Source organism: Morone saxatilis, unplaced genomic scaffold (assembly GCF_004916995.1).
Source record: "Morone saxatilis isolate NCDOM2014 unplaced genomic scaffold, NCSU_SB_2.0 Contig23, whole genome shotgun sequence".
Lineage (NCBI taxonomy): Eukaryota > Metazoa > Chordata > Actinopteri > Moronidae > Morone > Morone saxatilis.
Window position 1 is genome coordinate 3662923 of NW_023339796.1, and position 12991 is coordinate 3675913.

General features: G+C 38.8%; 1 protein-coding gene and 1 pseudogene across 2 annotated transcripts in view; both read left to right on the forward strand.

The window, feature by feature from the left end:
- LOC118334800 overlaps positions 1 to 12991 on the forward strand; it is a 344242-nt pseudogene that overhangs the window by 50137 nt on the left and 281114 nt on the right.
- The window catches only part of pold3 (polymerase (DNA-directed), delta 3, accessory subunit), a 6977-nt gene continuing 6478 nt past the window's right edge, over positions 12493 to 12991 (forward strand). For both annotated transcript variants that reach the window (XM_035670874.1, XM_035670875.1), the window contains exon 1: positions 12493 to 12639. In XM_035670874.1, the coding sequence (XP_035526767.1) occupies positions 12583 to 12639 (57 nt within the window). In that variant the 5' untranslated portion in view covers positions 12493 to 12582. The remainder of the gene's footprint in view (positions 12640 to 12991) is intronic.

Consider the following 12991-nt stretch of genomic DNA (forward strand, 5'->3'; position numbering starts at 1 on the left):
ATTTTAAAATACTTAATTTGATACTGATACATACTGTATCTCATAAGTCTCACCTTCTGTGAGTTCTGCTCAGACTTAATATTGGACAAAGATTAACGAACAATTATTTTCTACTAATACTAATGAGAGCTCACTTCATACTGGGTCTTGCACTGGTACTCTGCACTGCCTCCATATGCTCTCATTTTAAAGTCTGACACCGACAAAAGCTTTCTCCTTCTCCCGCTTACTCAGCTTTTATGTTACCAAACTAACTGTCAGCCAGTGGAAGCATATATAACTTTAATTATACAAACAGGATCAACTCTTTTTTGAACCTTTGCTAATGCTGCATTCATGTCATATAGGGGTTACTATAGTAACCACATTATAAATATTTTTCACTCTATTGTGGTTCTTTAAACTTTATGTGACACTTCAATGTATCCAATATGTCCTTTAGAGGAGGGATTTATGAATTTATTAATGCAGACATAAAAGAGAAATTATCTATTGAATTTATTTGACTATTAACGATATAGAATAACTCTGCACAGCAGCAGTTGCAATCATTGAGGATTAAGTAAGGGATAATGAGCTGAATAGCAAATGGATATGGGATGATCGCTTATACAGGGTATCAGGAAGTTCAGAGGGGCTGTGTAAGGTTCAAAGGATTAATGGACACCCTGCAGCCAGTCAGAATCTAGTTTTCACCCAGACCATGGTATAAAACACATTGAAGCCTAAAAGTCTAATTTTCACTGTGATGAAAAAAACAAATGTAAAACCACTCAAGACATAACATACATACAATGATGAAGTGGCACAGCCTACGTGTTTCAGGTTCACGCTACAAGTAACTGAAGAACCATCTTTTCCAAGGCCACTGTGAAGATGCGCTCTGATGGATCAAGTTTAGGCTTGAAGGCAGACTATTCTAGCAGCCGAATATGTGTGCTTAAAAAGAACATGTGTTTTTTTTAGGATTTTTAAGTGAGAAATATCTTAAAGTTGACCCTCTTCTCAGCTGTTGGACGAGGAACAACAGGTATCGAAGGGATTCAGCTGGACGCAAACCCTAAGACGTTGGAGTTCATGGCTGGAAACAAAACTCTTAGGTCACCATAATATATCTTTTTATAATACTAAAATATAAACATGGATGCCTTCAACTACACTGCTGGATCCCACTAAATCCTACACACCGGTCCTTAAAAGCAAATGCACACAATTTTACACTGTAACACTAACACTAACTCATTAGTCGTAAAAGCAGCATCTTGAGTTGTCTAGGTGGCATGAGCGCATGAATTCTTAACTATGGCAATCTGACCCATCATTACGCTCCATCCTACATGATGTGAATGCCACATAAGAGTATCATACAGACAGAACAGAAGACACGTGGCAGATCTATGCTGTGTGTGGCCTCCCATGGTGCTTTTTACCAGCAGCATGAAGTAGTTGGAGCCACGCTGCGCCATGTGCAGGCAGATCTAAGTATCAGAATCTCCCTTTTTTATTTTTTTTTTTTTTTACATCTGATGAGGCTTCTGGATGAGTGGACATGTAGCTCACCGTGGGGAGCGTAATCATCATGCAGATCTGGTAGCAGGAGTCAGCAGAGAAGCCTGTCGGGCCCATAAGTGTGTGTGAGTGTGTTTTAATGAAAAAGGAGTATGATTGCCATGCAGACCTGGTAGCAATAGTCAGAGAAGAGGTCTTGTGTGTGCCAAGGAGTTCCTATGTGGATGAGAACACGCACATGGCCTAGGAAGTGTGTGTACGTTTGTGTTTACTGACCCACCATTAAGATTATGTGTTCTTTTTTCGTTGTCATCTCTCCGCGGACTTTCAGATGGTTAATGAAATCTAAACAAATGTGTAGATATTACATTACAGGGAAGCAGACAGACAGACGACCAACTTCATTAGAAAAAAACTATTAGCATTTATAAGGAGATGATGTTGATAATGACTTTGTGAGAGTCAGTGAAGCTTGAGACTGAACCTTCATGGTTGGAGGGATGAGAAGTAATGACACGAGCAGACTATCTGCCAGAAATGAGCCTCTTTAGCAGTAAACGAATCATTGTGGGAATCAGTCATTTCCCACAAATATAAAAACCTAATCAAGCGTGTTTAAGGGTTATTTTTCTTTTTCAATTCAGCTTAAAGTCACCACAAACATCAAGTGAAGAGGTAATTAAACTTGTTTCTAATGCAGTTTGAATTTAATCTTGGAAGAACAACTGTGATAACTCCCCTATTGCAGTGTTTCCTTTGTTAACTGAACAACTGAACATTGGTATGGCGGTGTGTTATTCTCATTGTGCATTCTTATATTATGCTCTGAATATGTTGTAAAGCATATTCAAGCTACATCTGAGGGTTTGGGGGGAACTTATATATGCATATTTATTTATTTATTGTCTGCAGGTTGGACCCTGGACCAGACAATGACTTCAATTCTTCAGTATCATCATTCATCATTACAGGAAAGAGGCTGTGTCTGTTACATCATTCAGCTCTTTAAGACTTTAGGGTTTTAATATCCAGGACATGCTTTCTAACAGTGTTTATGTTTTATCATGACTCTGCATGTGCCTGTAGACAAACAATACATACCCACACAAGATGCACTGCCAACTGTAATACTGTGGTGAAGTTGCCAATTTGAGTGAACACTGGCCTGACTGTTGGCGCGTGAAAGCTGGACACTGGGACTCTCCCAGACTGCGCTCCCAGTCACAGTTTCGGGCTGAACAAAACGACTACACTAGAGTTGGGAGCGGGCTCTGTTTGCCGTTCCATCAGCGCTTTGCTCCGACCTCTCCATTTACATGCTGGTTCCTACACAGCTAAGAGAAAACACCATTCATGATGAACTGTACAGATTCTGGGCTATGGAAACATTTAGGGTTCAAAGGTCCAGTGTGTAGGATTTTGTGGAATCTAGTGGTGTAGTTGCAACTCCCTTGTTTCAAGCTTTCATTCCAATCGCAGAGCAGAAACTACAGTGCTTGCAAAACGTGCAAAAATGGTGATTGGCCCCATACTCTTTTCTAGAGCCAGCATCTGGTTTGTCTGTTCCAGGCTACTGTAGAAACGTTTCATATACTAACAAAAACCTTCCTATGGAGCTTATATCCCTATTACTACCAATACATCCTCCAAAATGGGCGAGGGGCAGCTCTGGCTCAGGAGGTAGAGTGGGTCGATTACTTATCAGAAGGCTGGTGGTTTGTTCCCGGGCTCCTCCCACTGCACGTCGAAGTGTCCTTCAGCAAGATAATGAACCTCAAATTGCTCTTGTCTTGCCAATTTCTTCTAGGAGTGAAGGACTTGGGTCTAAAATGTGTCACTCAGAATCAGATTTTATATAAATGATTGTTCCAAAATGACATCCACTATTTGAAAAACAAATGGCTGATCTTATTTTGATCTTTTTTCGTTCTTGCTGAAATGGTTATCAGTTGTTTACTCAAATATAAAAAGCAATTTCAGAACTTCCAGAAAGATTGTGATTACAGAAGGACAAACAGACAACTCATGAATGCAGCTAAACTTATTTTCTCATAAATCCCTGTGCCTTATTCCGCTCCTTTATTCGTCAGCAACTGCTCAACCCTAAATCCCTATCTGCCGACTACTCATACACACTTCAAGTAATACAGCACAAATGGGGTGAAGAGAGAAAGGTGGAAAGCTTCTAAATCCGGACTTTACCAATATATTTTTGGCAAGGTCAGGATTATAATTCTACTGTTTTCAGTGCAAAACAAGGAAAGGGGAAAGGAGAGAAGAAAAGCAGAACTTTGATCTGTCTGTATTAATTAAAACATCTTGATTGTATGTCATTGTTGACATTGCAGCTTGTTCATGTTGCCACTAAGTGTCCAAAATAATATCTTTAGGTTTAAGGATTATAACTTCAAAATCCTCTGTATGACATAATTGTATGCTGAAATTGTTTCTACGGCAATTTTTATATAATTATTCATATATTAATTGTATAAGGAACAATAAGCGTGTAATAAACGTGGACCATGGGTATTTTTGGTTCTATTAGATTTTTACTTGCTGCTATTCAGAGGGACTTACAATGGAGGACAACAGTTTTATTATTTTTCTCACATTTTAGCAGTCTAGACACTGACTGTAGGGTGGAAACCATGACATTTGGTTTATGGCACAGCCATTGTATCCACTAAGTCAATCTGTCACCCTTTCACTGCCTTGTGTTTTGTTTCAAGCACCTGTCCTGGATTTCAGCAGTACGTACACTATCCTCTATTGTAGAATAACAATAGCCCGTGGGCTAGATTCCTGTTTCTATTGTCCTGATGCAGTGGACAGCAGCTCAGCCTGTGTTTATCATTTCCAATGCAGCCAGCGACTGAGCAGATATTAGTTTGGCCTTATCAGCAGGAGCCACAAAGGGCTAAGGGTGAAGTGGAGCGGATGCTGAGGGGGGAACAGCTCCTCTGGGAGGCAGCTAATGATTGTCCCCTCTGCCGGAGCCTGACACTGGGCCTGGGGCACCACCGCGACAGCCTCTCAGCCAACAGTGCAGCGACAGCTACCATGTAATTTCAATGTTAACAGACAAATCTTCTTCACAGAGAGTGTGACATCCAAACTGTGTGTGATTAAAATTCATGGTGGAAGCAATCTGGTGCTTGGAAATTGAGGGTGGTGGCTGCAAGGTCAGTGGATCAGATTGGCTGGAGAAGGTCAGAGTCGCCAACATGAATGATTACTGACTGCTTTAATAATACTGCTCTATACTCCAACTACTAAAATTATTAAAATGTCTTTAATTCAACATTAATTAGGTTATATCATCATACACGATGCAAAACCAGATTCTCAGTGATGTTGGTCCGGAAGGAAACACAATCATCATTGTCCAAGCCGGAGTTTTCTTTACAAGTTCTGAGCAAAATGGTCACTACCCAAATGTCAAATAGAAGTCTTCAGGGGTCCCAAGTTTTGGATTCATCAGACTGGACCTAAAACAATCCCCTTGGAAAACCTCCCCAAGCTCCATGTTCCTAATCAGAATCAGAAATACTTTAATAATCCCAGGGGGAAATTACTTAAATTAAATGTAAAGGTACCCTGGGCATATTCTGACCACTAGTAATGCTATGGAGCTGCATATTTATGACAATGTCCCTGTTTTGCTTTTTCTCGTGAGGAATGCAGATCATGTGATACAGATCCTATGGTTTTCACGAAATTCCACTGATCGACAGGTGGGGGCAATGTGCCCAAAGACATAACAATGCAAAGGTTAAGGAAGAAGAAGACCACTAACAAAAAATCAGGGCTGTAAACAACGCAAGATTTAAAATACTTCATATTCAACCCACAGCAATACATTGCCTCAGGTTTTGGGTCAGATATCGCTTAGGAACCAAGAGAACCTCTTCTGACCTCCTTGTTTTTACAAAAAATAAAGCGACAATTCAACAACAACATATCTCGTGTGTTAGCCAATGGTAAACTGTCAGAGCCTCAGAGAGCTTCTCACCTCTGCAAGCTCCATGTTAAATCCAGCTTAGCCACTGCTTCACACCTGAGCAAAGAGATGACATCTGTAATTCAAAACTTTAAACTGAGTTTCCTTTTTGGAGTCAAATACTGACTGATCTGTGAAGACATTTTGCAAACAGGTTGTAAAATAAAACCTATAACTGAGGTATCACATTTTTTTTTTAAACCCTGTCGACACTGCAATCTAATTCATAAAAGCATTACCTGAAGTAGAGTGTGCTTTTTAGTGAAGAATTTCATGTATTCACTCTTCAGAATAAAGACTCAAGAGGCTCTATTGGTTTGGAGTTGTGGAATGACAAATACTTTGATAGATGCAAACAAAGTATATTTGAAATATCTCTGACCTTTTGTTCTTTATCTCACATAAAGAACATTAGTGCCTGCACCTCTGAATGCTTGCATTATTTTGTATATTTTCCACCCCAGCATCTCATAGCCGCTTTCTTACAAAATTGTGGGCTTTGATGTACAGGATTCCTTCATCTACCTACCAAGACTTCGCTCTTACTGACTTCAGAGTTTATTTAAGGTTAGGTTCACCCAGTTCACTCAATGCAGATAGTTTTTTGTTTTATGTGCCCAGATTTTGAGATTTCTGCCTCCGCACCATCACCCTGCCCACACGACAATTTTTTACTACTTTCTACAAAAGAAATAGTCCCCATAAAAACAGTGTGTTCTGTGGATTATGCAGAGTAATGGGAACACTGCTTGAGCACCACAGCGTTGTACTGTAGTAATCACAGAGGCAGACATCTCAAAACCTGTACAAATAAAATTTGGGTGAACCACCTCTTTAAAGTGGATTATTAATTTCCGAAGTGGGATGTCCTTGAGGCCTTTCTTCTCAGGCTGCTTCCTCCAACAAAAAGACTCACCGTTGTATTTCATTATCACTTCACAGTAGCATGCTGAGAGACTGTATGAAAATGCTTTGATGATAAAATTTCATTGCTCCCACTGTTACAGTACCTCTCCACCTGCAGTGACGACAATTACAATTCAGAGCCGACGTCACGTCTAATGTAAACAATCCTCTCAGCTGGTGTGTATGAGGAAAACCTCTTATCAATTAATATATGTGGTCTGAAGCGTATCAGCGTGGGGTTCCTGACATGAAAAAGAGCTTCTGGATCAAACATCTGTAGGAGGCTGCACAGCATGCCTTATGCTTGCTGTGTTCCTGCATGGATCTGTCTGATCTCTACACGATATTTCACACGTGTCTGCTTCCCTGAGTGCTGTGATGGGAGGTGTGACTGCTGCTGTACAGTTGAGGAAGTCAGCAGCTATGGATTTAAGCAGATAACTTCCCCTCATGGCTATGGCCTTAAATCATAAAACCAATCAGAATTTCCTGTTGAGGAAATCCAAAGCCTGTTTGAGGACAAACATCTCTGAAATGGATTTGCGGGCAGCATTAGAGATATGTAATACATGCCTGCTGCATTTTTTAAAATCAGATATCGTTTCTGTGGATCTGATGCTCCAGAGCAGTCAAATGTGATATCAGAGACCAGAAAACAGCAGGGGGAAGAGTCAAAATGTTGCAAGAATCCATTATCGAGGTTTAACCCAGACCAGATATCAGAGATCTCATCAGATTCATTTCTAAGTGAAATTCTGTTGCTTTTGTGAGAATCCACGTAGTAAAATGGACTTTGCTTTGCTTCAATGCGATTTTCGGTTCTAATTCTCCTTTTGAAATTGCTGTGTGATCTTTGTCTGCTGCATTTTTTATGTTTTATGCATCACAAAAGAGAGACGTGGGTTAAAACACACAGGAACGATAGTCGTGTTTAGATATGCAGAAGTCTTAGTCTCAGTCCTCACTGAGCTTCAATATGTGTGTGTGTGTGTGTGTGTGTGTGTGAGTATACCAGATATCTCTGTCTGTAAACCTATTAGATGTTGCTATCAGAAGGTTGTCATGTTGGTTTATTTCCTCTCTGATTCATTGAGACAGCAAACAAACAGGGAGTGGACAAAAAAACAGGAAAAGTTCTGGATGTGACAGTTCTTTGTGCATGTGATGAGGATGATAGTCATACTCTTTTGTGACTCTCATCAACACTTTCAGTCAGCGTGAAGCTCTATTTTAAATATAGCTCAGTTATACTCTTACACCATCTGAGCTTCAAAAAGAGATTGCATGTGTGACTTAAAAACTGAATGTCTTATCTAGACTGACAATTCTGTAAAGAAAGTTTGTTTTGCTGTAAAATAAAACCTCCAGATCAACGTACAAAGATAGAAATGGTATATCAGACATAATGTGACACACAGAAACTATATTTACTGTGGAAAATAAGCAATAAAGGTACCAAATACAGTATCTTAGTTTCCCCATAAGCAGTGGCAGAGTCTTTCAGGGGCCAAAATTAAATTGGCATGGTTGGGGTTACATCCATGCCCCATGAAGGTCAAACCAGAGGTGTGACATCAGTAGGGTTGGGGTCTCCTTAATCAAACCTAAATCCTTCCAAACTCCATAAAAACACAAAAGTAAGAAAAGTAACTTATTATACTTAAAGTTATTATTATAATTTATGTCCAACTCTTTAAAACTAAAGCCCAGGTTTCACCAGATGTCTTGTTTGCCATTTATTTAAATTACTCATCAAATGTTTTTACATTGATCTTTATAATAAATTAATCAATACATATTTCAAATAAATATTCAGTATGTTTTGTTGGGTGACAACGCTGTATTTTCTAACTCTAGTGCTTCAGACAGGCTAATACTGACGTACAATGAACTAAAAAGACAGAGGTTACAGAGATTACAAGAAGGCAAATTTAACTAATGTACGATATAAGATGAGGAGAAAAACAAAGACGATCAAACTGGCTTTGTTCCTTCATCTTAACTAACCCTGACCCGTCAGAGGATTTTAGTTTTGCTCTGCATCTTCGAGGTAAGACAGTGATTCTCGTCACCATTAGGGGAATATTTTTCCCTTCTCTGCTGCACGTCGCTGCCCTTCTGTTTGACATTTCTATCAGAAGTTGTCATGCAAACTGTTTGGCTTCTCAGCAGCTGAAGATTCAGAACTGCTTCAGTCTAAATATTGTATAAAAGATCATCTGAGTGCATAAACAGGGAGGACGCATATGAACTACACGTAGAACAAAACATCATTAAGGAGGGTTTTTTCGAACGAGTGTTGAATTTGTGGTTTAGACTATAAACATTGGAAATGAGTCCCCACACATACATTTGTTCGGGTTTCGGGGCACTCAGCAGCTCTTGCGTCTGCAGCAGCAAACTGTTATGTGACATTCTGCTTGTTTACAGGATTCATCTAGGGACTTCTCTTGTTTGTGCTTTTTCTGGGTTGCAGTATGTTTCCCGCACTGTGTATTTCATATTTGTTAAATTTTCCACTGAATCATACCAATCCATCAAACACTTGACCTTAAAGGGTCAGTTTTTCTCACTTACCATGCCATGCAGATTCAGTTTGGGTTTTCAGGTACTTCCACTTTAACACAGTGGAGGTAAATAAAAGTTTTGAGCAGGGACGCTATCAGCATGTCATAATATCACAACTACCCTTCCCAAATTAATTATGTGTTGATTTTTTAAAAGGAAAAAAAGCATCACCACTTAATCATGCCATGTGGGAAAGTGTGAGATGTGTAAATAAATAAAGACCTATGTCAGTGAGATAAAAATGCCTCCAGTTACTCTTCATCTACGCTTCATGATGAACAGAAGTCCAGTCAGAGGAAATGACAAGTGCAAAACAAACTACAAACCACAACTTTACTCTTGTAGCCTAAATTATGGAAGTGCAATATCTCTTGAAACTGAAGACACTGTTTGTAACTATTTCAGATGATACAACTTCTTTACTCAAGTAAAAGTGAAATTATAGAAGTAAAAAGTACTCTCTGGGTTTCTCTGAAGGACATTTCTGTTTCTGTGCAAAGCTAACTGAAATTTAAACAATCATACTCGTTGATTCCCCTCATATGTATTAAATCTAAAGTAATGAGTCTGTTTTGAAAATGTCAGGAGTAGAAGCAGAGAGTGAGGACTTTTAGGTCTTGTCCCATAATGCAATTTCCTTAGACTCTGCCTGCCTGGTAAACGCCCACAGACTTCAAACACCATGTAATGTGTAATGGTCCACGCCTGTAACGCAGGCTTTATGTTAAAACTTTCTCCAATGCCAACCCTATAATGTCATCACTTTGACCTCACCAGGTTTTTTTTTCTGACTTTGGAGCTCCATTTAGAGCCTCAGAAGACATTATACAACTGTTTTCACAGGCTAAATAGTACTTCATAAGATTAGTTAAGTAAAATTGGTGAAATGCCCCTTTAAACTTAATTTGAGACAAACTAAATCCACAGATCTCACAGTTAATAATTTTCAGAGGGAAAAGTTATTTGATGATATCCTTCAGTGCAAGAAATATCTGTTATAGTTTGGGTGAACTGACCCTTTAAATCAACATTCGTATTGCCTCTGGTTCTATAACTTCTGTCAGAGCCACAGACACAACTCCCTGCTGAGATGGTTTTCATATGTTGTATCATGATCATTTAATGATGTTATCATATATGTTTCGGGCCTTTTTGTATGTGTGGGACGGCTGGTAAGAAATCTACCACTGAGCCATCAATGCTAAGGAGACGCCTTTTCATTCTGCTTTAATTTAACATTATTGCTTTGGCCAGAAATGGCATCTAGACCTCCCGGGTAGAAAGTGTGAACTTCCCCACTGAGCAATCAATGACATGTTGCGGTTGAAAGGACAGTTGTTATTATTCTTCTCAGATATGATTGAGGCTGAAAAGGTTATTTCATTTTCCAGTAATCAAACTTGGGCCTCCTGCAAGGAATGTGAGGTGCTGCTGAACACCACTGCTGTATTTTCACTAGAATAAAATAAATTAATGGCACCCCTGGAGAACTGTCATCATTATTATTTTCACACCTGTGTAGGTACATGGTGATGCCCATAATGAACCCGAATGGACCACCCCTGACCTTCACTGCATCATTTCTTGGTCATTTTAACTATCTGATGTTGCTTTTTATTGGTTTAACAGCAGATCAACTCTGGTATGTAAAGGAATCACACACACCAATAATGGTTAGACCTCTGCTCATCATCTTATTCATATTTCTACTGAGAAAGATTCCTCCTAACAAGTGATGTACGAGCAGTTTTCACTCCCTCATTTCCAGTCATGATGCAGTGAGACGACGACAAGCAGTGACGCTGGCAGGAAGTGGCCCCCGTGTTGACCAGAGATTTGCTTGGAAAATGTACAATTGATGATGAGGTTACTGAAGGTTTCATATATCAACACTGTACAGCAGCTCATTAACATTCAGAATGTACATTGACTGCATTGTGATGCACTAATAACTGCTGATCTTTTCCCTGTAGCCTGCAGAGGAGCCTCCTTCTATTTACTGGACAGTTAGTTTCCCGATTTAGAGCAAATTAAAAGCAGTGGTTATCATCCATTAACCATTTTATGATCTTTCATCCTTGTGACTTAACTCACAGTCAGCATTTTTCTTTTCTTAAAAAGAGGCAGTTTTAATTTGAAAAGTTTTGACACAATTCGGATACAGTACCTTATAGAAAGATTTCAAGGTTCACAAACCATCTAAACTCCATCATAGTGATTTCTTTTTCTTCCATCTGTAGTATTAGAAAGTGTTGTAGTGTCCAACTGAAAGTCGTGTGACATGGGGGCAGTTCATCGATGTTATTAGAGATTAGTAGCGAAATGACAGTGAGAGATAGAGATGGGGAATGACATGCAACAAACTGTTTTACTGTATTTAAGCAATGGTAGGAGTAGTATTTAAACAATTTACAATTTATTAAGTAATACCACAGGATCAAAAAATACTCCATTACATAAAAGTCCTGCGTTTACCTTAAGTAAAAATACAGAGGTATAAGCAACAAAATGCACAAAAAAAGTATGAACAGCAGAAGTTATAATGCAGAGTACACTGGATTATTATTATTATAACATGTTAATATGTTAGCTGTAATGTAATGTGAGCTTTATTTTAACTGTATACATTTGGTAGTTTAATCTGTAACATATTTTATGAACTGATCATGTTTTGCATGTAAAATCTTATTTTGAAATAGCTCCTAAATAAATGTAGTGAAGTGAAAAGTACAATATTGCTTTTTGAAATGCAAAGTAAAGTAAGTATAAATGGAAATACTTAAGCACAATGAGATACTTGTACTTAATTATACTTACATTTCTGTTAATTGGTGGAGATAATATACAATCATAATGATCAGTCACTCGGATGAACTTTAAATATTCAGAAGGAAAAAGGAGATATTTTTACTCTTGCATTAAATTTAAAGTCACATGAAACAAATTAGTATTTAAATGAGCGCACCAGCTGCTGCAAACTGAAACTTTATATGATTATCTTCAAAATGTCTTCCTGAAAGTGTTTTTATTTCATCAGTGCTTCTTTATTCTACTGTTCCACACCCTCAGCTGCTATCTTGTGAATACAAGTCATCCCCCCTCTCTCTTTCTCTCTCTCTACTTTTAATCTCCAGCTGCTACAATCTAATAAAGGCAATAAAAGCCACAAAAAAAATAAAATCTATAGTCAAATATAGGGGACTATTTTCATCCGCATTTGGTGCTCTATAGTGGCAGCCGGATGGTGTTTGTGGGATAGAGTCAAAATGAACTGTAATAATGTCATCCAGTGTGGCTCTGGTGCAGAGGAATAAGCAATTTTAGGCTTTGATTTACACAAACAATACTTGTTATAATTAATTAATTGATGGTCTTGGTCTTTTTTTATGGGATTTGGCAATAAGTAAACACAGAATATCTCCATCAGTATCTTTTTAAACTGTAATATCATGCTGTTACCCGCGTTGGCCTGTAGAGGGCAGCCTGCAGCCTCTCGTCCCACCGGAAGGAAGAACGTTTTACAGGAAGTAAATAAACTGCCTTCCCGCGCAGTTAAACGGATTCAAGAAGACGTTCACAGTCGCCGATAATCAAACGAAATGGACGAGCTTTATTTGGATAACATCGACGAATATGTCAACGACCACGACAAGATAGTAAGTGCCCCTCTTCACTGGTGATGTGTCCCCGTTAACTAACGCCATTCTGGGGGAGATAAGACCGACAACCAGCGCCGGTACAATGAGCCGTTGAACTGCGTTTAGAAAACTACCTGTTTACTCTTTGCTTTCGTCCAGGGCAATGTATATCTGTCTTATCGTTTGGCTTACAGCTATCTACGATTTGTTTGGGGCTTTTGGTTGATTCGGCTTTTAAATAATATAAAAAAATAGCTCTTGAATTCAACAAAATCTTCATGTTTGTAGTTGTTCAGCTTTAATTGCTGCTGTTAAGCGCCGATAAGTTGGCTGCAGTGTGTTTGTTTGTGTGGTACACACTCAAGAGTCA